Source organism: Mastomys coucha, unplaced genomic scaffold, assembly GCF_008632895.1.
Source record: "Mastomys coucha isolate ucsf_1 unplaced genomic scaffold, UCSF_Mcou_1 pScaffold5, whole genome shotgun sequence".
Taxonomy (NCBI): Eukaryota; Metazoa; Chordata; class Mammalia; order Rodentia; family Muridae; genus Mastomys; species Mastomys coucha.
Genome location: NW_022196911.1, coordinates 47166525 through 47173359, shown reverse-complemented (window position 1 = coordinate 47173359; position 6835 = coordinate 47166525). Strand labels below are relative to the sequence as shown.

The 6835-nt window shown below is 47.3% G+C and overlaps 1 protein-coding gene across 1 annotated transcript in view; it reads right to left on the bottom strand.

Moving 5' to 3' along the window:
• Ppp2ca (protein phosphatase 2 catalytic subunit alpha) overlaps window positions 1-5139 on the bottom strand; it is a 22130-nt gene extending 16991 nt beyond the window's left edge. The window contains exon 1 of the mRNA XM_031352236.1: window positions 4762-5139. Within this exon, the coding sequence (XP_031208096.1) occupies window positions 4762-4863 (102 nt within the window). The 5' untranslated portion in view covers window positions 4864-5139. The remainder of the gene's footprint in view (window positions 1-4761) is intronic.
• Window positions 5140-6835: the final 1696 nt, after the last annotated feature.

The window sequence follows — 6835 nt, the reverse complement described above, 5'->3', positions numbered from 1 at the left end:
AACTCTACCTCTATTAGAATGTTTTATAATTCAGCCTCTCCTTATGATTTATACTATATGACGATTTTATACTATGTGATGAATAAAATTACCCACATGAAAATGAAAGAATCACTGTTTCCAAGAGAGGTGGAACAACACTATCTGACATAAATGGAGCCTGGCAGCAACAGTAACACAATGCTTCAGTTTACAGAACCACCAAGTACGCAATTCATGTGGGCCCAATCTACACACTTTTCATCATTACTACCTCAACAAGGCTCTAAAAGCAAGATGGAGACATTGGGATTAGAAGTCCCAAGCAACCTAACTCTAGCCCTCCATACCAGCCACTTAACCTTTCCAAGCCCTTGCTTTGTATCTACAATCAACAACAGCAACTATGCCGAAAACCTTCTAACATGCCTCTCCCAACTGTCCTTAATATTTTAACTCCTGCTATGGAAACAGTCTTTTAAATTAGTAAATATATTACTTTATATAAGAACTTAATCATGGGGGTGAGAGAGATGGCTCAGCAGTTTAGAGCACTTGTTCTTGCAAAGGACCTGAGTTTTATTTCAAGTACCCACTTGGTGGCTTACAACCATCCATAATTCCAATCAACCTCCAAGAGGATCAGGCATGTACATGATACACATACATATACACAGGCAAACACCCATAAAAAATAAATCTTAAAAGAAAAGAAAAAAAAAGAATATAATCTTGGTCAAAAAGTCTAGCTTAACGATGGGCGGTGATGACACATGTTCTTAATCCCAGCACTTGAAAATCTGAGTTCAAGACCAGCCTGGTCTATAGAGTGAGTTCCAGGACAGCCAGGGCTACACAGAGAAACCTTGTCTCAAGAAAACAAAAATACAAAATCAAGCAAAACAAAAATCAGCTTATCAAATCAATAACAAGCACTTTCTTTTTTCCATTCTCAAGTAACAAATGTTTAAACTAAATGACATCATAATGTCTATATTTCAGACAGGACCTCTCCTGGCTGTCCTCAAATTCGAAGATCTGCCTACCTCTTTCCCAAATTCTTGGCTGACCTAGAGCTCACTATATAGATTAGACTGGCCTCAAACTCACAGAAGTCCATCTGCCTCTGAGCCATCCTCCTGCATCAGCTTCCTGAGTGCTGGGATTATAAGCATGTATGACCACACTTAGCAAGTTGATAGTATTTACTTTTCCAATCTGTCAATGGAACTGTGCCTAAGATGGAACTGCATATGCTCACCAAACACCAAGCTCCATAAACAGCAAGGTACATACTTGTACACACAGTAAGCTTAGCTTGGGTAGAAACTTGGAGCCCATCTTTATTTTTAATGAGTCAGCAACATAAAAACTATGCTCACCACTGTTATGATAGACATTTGGATCCTTTCTGCTTGGAAGCAAGACTGCTACTGCTGACTGGGCACCAGAACAGAGTTCTCAAGCTATGGAACCACAGTGAGCACTCGAGGTTTATTTCTATCTTTACATAAGGGAAGCCTCTGATGCTATCATCTCTTCTTATGAGCATTAGGAGTTATCTCTAGACCAGGCTGGCCTCCAACTCAGAAACCCGCCTGCCTCTGCCTCCCAAATGCTGGGATTAAAGGCGTTTGCCACCTGGCTGGTTTCTTGTTAAAGCTGGAAATGGTGGCATCTATCTCTAATTCCAGCATTCAGGAGACTGAAGCAGGATGGTAAGTCTGAGGCTGGCTCAAGTTACAGAATTCAGCTGTCTCACAAATAAAATAAATGAATAAATGTTTAAAAGGCAATCTCACCAAAAGCAAATGTCGTTTTCATGTTGCCACTGAATTGGCAATAAAACATTACAAATGGGAAGTGGTGTGCCTCAGACAGGTACAAGGCACCCAATTCACTGTCTAAACATCTTAGTATTGTTTGGAAAGTTTAAGTTGTGACAAAAGTTAAAGTTGGGTTCCCAGCACCCAAGTTCAGTGGGTTAAAAACCACCAGGTTCCAGGAGATCCAACACCCTCTCTGGCCTCCTTGGGCACCTCCACACATTTGCATAAATAATACACACATACATACATTAAAATCCCAGCACCTATACATATTGAGAAAGAGATCTAAGCTGACTAGCCTCAACCCATCTTTGAATGTAGTATCTCTAAGAGTCTTCCGAAAGCAAACCTACCTGATGGTTCATGCCTTACTCATTTCCATAGATTAGTTTCTTGTTGGTAATAAAGATACCACAACAAAAATAACTTTGGGGAGTCAGTTTTGTTTTTCCATCTATCTTTGAACTCGGATCTGTAGATCAGAGATCCTCCCGAATGTTAGAATTGAAGGGGCATACCACTATGGCTGGTTTCAACACTCATTTATTTTGGTTCACAGACCTAGTTCATCCCAGCAGGGAAGTCACAGCTGCAGGAATTTGAGGGAGTTGCTCATATGACCTCATGAGAAACTCAGCCATGAATGCATGTTCACAACTGTTACATTTACTTGTGTGGATACCTCAGAGGACAACTTGAAGGAGTCCATTCTCTCCACCATGTAGGTCCTATAAAGAAGAGGTCAAACTCAGGTCATTGGGGACCTTTACCATAGGGAGCTTCCTCTACCCTCACACAATTGAGTACCCCCCTCCCAATTTAAGGAAAGGTGCCATCTACAGTAGGTGTGTCTTCCCATCTCAACATAAGGAAGATGCTCCTACAACATGCTCATCTGATTTTCTGAGACTTCCTATCCAGGTAACTCTAGAGTGGTAGTTCTCTTTTGGGGGCCCAAATAACCCTTTCACGGGGGTCACATATCATGTGTCCTGCACACTAGATATTTACAATTCAAAACAGCAGCAAAATTACAGTTATGAGGTAGCAACAAAATAGTTTGACTTGGGGTCATCACAACATGAAGAACTATGTTAAAGGTCACAGCATTAGGAAGGCTGAGAACCACTGCTTTGGAGTGTGAAGTTGACAATGCCATCCTAGTCTTTCCAACTAGATTAAAAGTTCCTTGAGAATATGTATAAGGTATTCCTCATTGTCTTCTGATTGCCTTCATAAGAGCATATGTGTTTAAACTATTTTTAAGTACAGAAACAAGGACCAACAAGGTAAATAAACGGTTTACCTGAAAAACCAGTTACAATCACTCAGTTGGGAAACGAAAAGAAATGGTGTCCAGGTCTAACAAACAGTCCAATGAGTGGTCACACAAATGACTAGTCATCCAATGTTCACATAAAGCCCTTTGCTCAGAGTCAGCAATTAGAGACTAAGACCTGGCAATATTCATTAAGTAATTTTTTAAAGGCTTATGCCTAAACCTTAAAAATACCAATCTTGTTTGATGTGAGAGAAACAAAGATCGTCGAAATACTAGAGATTCAAGTGGGGTGTGGTATAGCACACACACGTAATCTCAGCACTTGTGAAGCAGAGACACAAGGAATGTCACAAAGTTCAAAGCTACCCTGGCTACATAACCAGTACCAGGGCAGCCAGGGATACTTGGGAGGGAGGGAGGGAAGGAAGGTGGGAAAGGATAAACCAACATTTGACTTAAACCAAAATCATTCTCAGCATTTTCTGAAAAATTGTGTCATCAAAAAATATTCAAACTCAAGAATCTCCTTTCTACACCAAACCACAAAGGAATGAGCATTCTCTGTACTCCAAAAATTCTTCCCGCTAACACAAATTACTAACATAATCCATAATTCTGCACTAAAATTAAATCTTAAATTAGCTCTGAAAAGAGAAGCTAAAATAAAGAGGAGACGAACATTTTTCTAGTAGAAAATCGCATTAAGACTCCATGATCGACAGCTGAACAACTTGCTTCCCCAATTCTTGGAGAAAACCAATGGAATGAGATAACCTGAGATACCAAGCTATCACTTCCAAGAGTGGACTCAGCACCATGTCTGAAATAGAGGAAATCGGTCAATACGGGGTTTTCTACTACTGCTTGTAGCCACAAAAATACAATCCAAGAAACTTTTGCAACCAGAGAGGATAAAAAATTTGACTCTCTTCCCGTTCGTGTTGCTCATTTTAAAAAATAGAGGGCTCCACGCCAAAGTACTTTACACACAGAAGGGTTTCACACTACCCAATTTGAGTCAGCATATACATCATAAATTAAAGTGACACTGGATTTCTAATCCCAAAGCTCTTCGTGTAGTATGACTCACCAAATCCTCCATTTGTCCAACTATGAAAACTTTATATTCCTCCCTTCAAACTACCACTATGACCTTCGTAGAAACTGGGTTAGCGACTACCCTCATAATCGTTAAGCACACACTTTAAACAGGGCTCCGAGGAAGCCGACGTGTGGAGACCGACCCAAAAGCGATGTGACCTTTCCACAGGCGCTGGGGTCTGGCCTAGAGGCCCACCTGTGGGGGACCCTGTGGGCAGCGCCCGCTCCATGGAGCAAGCCCGAGTGCAAGCGCAATGCTTTTACTCTAAGAGTCCGGAACCCGTCCCTGGGCGCAAAGCACAGCCGGTCCCGGCCGCCCCGCTTCCCGGAGGCTCCGAAGCCCGGAGTCCGGCGCGCGGCGCCATTTTAGGCCGCAGTGCCGGCGCCATCCAATCAGCGCGCGGGAGGCGGGGGGCGCCGGGTCCCTCGCGAGTCGCCGCAGGCAGCGCCGGGCGCCGGTCTGCTAGGTTCGAGGGGTCTGGCCTCCGTGCCGCCATGTTGCACCGTCTCCGCGGCCTCCTGATAGGAGGGCCGGGGCAGAGGCCGCAACTGGGGCCTGGAGCAGCTTACCTTCTCGCAGAGGCTCTTGACCTGGGACTCGGAGAGCTGCTTGCACTCGTTCAGCTGCTCGATCCACTGGTCCAGCTCCTTGGTGAACAACTTCTCGTCCATGATGCCGCCCGCCCGAACCGGCTGCCGCTCCTCCGCGCTGCTCCCGCGCCGCCGCCCGCACCCGGGCCACACGCACACGCCGCCGCCGCTCCCCGGGGTGCTTCCTGCGGCCCCAGGCGGCTGCTGGGCGCTGGCGCCGGCCCACTGGCTCGCTCCGCAGTGCTCGGCCGCCGGCCGCTGTGCCTCCTCCTCCGCTCGCCCTAGCTCGGGACTCGGCTTTCTGTAATGGCGGCCGCCCGGCGTGGTGACGTCACGCCGGCGTCAGGGAGCCGCGGGGAGGGCGACGGAGTGGGGCCCGGACCCAGAGCTGCGCACCGTGGAGCCCGGGCGCAGGCGCAGCCGAGCTGGCTGCCAAAGGAAGTGGCTTCGCTTTTGGGGCGTGGTCCTCCCGCAGGGAGGGCGGCGGGGGAAGGGAAAAAGCGAGTCAGAGCAAGCGCAGTGCTGGTTAATCCTGGAGCTCTAGGCTGCGCAGAGCGCCTGCGCGGACTCGGCGCATGCGCAGTCCGTGTAGGCGAGGTCCGCTCCATGTGACCTGGTGTTTCTGGAAGGCCGCTGGATGATCCATCTCAGATGTAGTCTGGGCTCTGGCAGCCTGATGACTAAAAGCAACCCTGAGGCGCTTAGTCCAGCAGCCCTGGGAACTACAGGGAGTCACACATCTTTGGGGGAACAAGAACTCACTTCTAGTGGCAGGCTGCCTGGAGTGACCTTCCCCGCCTCTGGCCGTTGCAGGCTCCTATAATTAGGTCATTCGTAGGCGAAGGGAGGTGTACCTGCTGGGATGTGTCAGCCGCGCACCTGACACCCCCAGCACACACCTGTCCTGCACGATGACGGGGCCGAAGTAGGCCCTCGATCCTGACCTCGTCTGCGTAGCTTCCTCTCCGGTGGCCTTCAGCACCCCTTCCCCTCCCGCACCTCCCGGTGTGCACTTTTCTCCGAGTCCTGTGCCCACTGGAAATAATCTTGTCCTACATTCTAGAGGAACAAGCCAGCGTTGTGTTCTGGTGCTGGTAGAAGCAGTTACTGTGTGGTCTGTAAAGGAAGCTGATATTCTTAAGGATCAGCCTTTGACCTGGTTATAAATCTCTTCGAAGGCTTGCGAAACGTGTTCACATTGCACTGTCTGCATTTACAGAGATGCTTGGCTCTACAGAGCGTCAACTATTTACCACATCTTATGCTTAGGGGATAGAGGGGTCATGCAGACAAAAAGGGGCTGCTGCCCTTTGCGGGGCTTGGATTTTCCTGGTTGGAAATGAACGGAATGGATGGAAGTTTACACTACTCCCCTCCAGAGTTTAAGAGGTAGAGAAGCCAGAGGATGGTTATCCATGAAGGTCAAGGCAAGAGCTGACCTCGCTATACTGTGGTGAACAGTCAAGTCTGTCACACACCGGAGAAGACAGCTCAGAGGGTCAGAAGACACCCTGACCCACAAGCTAAAAGGGGGCCTTAGTGGCCGGTCCACAAATGGCATGATAAAATTCTCCTTTATCAAGGACAACCTGCTTGGCCAGGGGAACTAGCCTGACCAATTCTGCTTTCCCTGGTGGGTACCTCCCACTAATGTTCCCGAAGAAAGTACCTGAGATCTACTCTTCTAGACGCCTCCTTACATACTTGTTCTGCCAGTCCTTTCAGCTCAAACTCTTGACTCTGGTTTGCAGTGAACAAGCCAAATAACAAACAGGAGTAAGAGTTAAGACTGTGTGAGATGAATAAAGAAATGACTGTTTGGTGCCTGTAGTTATAAAGCCTTGTTCACTGTGCTGTCTTGTCTGATTCTTTGTCCACTACCCTGTCCTCAGCAAGAACTGGTCCTGTCTTGAAGGGCCGGAAGAAGGCGAGCACACACAAAAGGGGAGGGGTTTCTTCTAGAATGGTCAGGACTGAGAACTTCATACTGCCAGGGTCTCAGCCAGAGTCATACAGCTACTAAAATACGGAAGAGGGACAATATTCTTTTTTT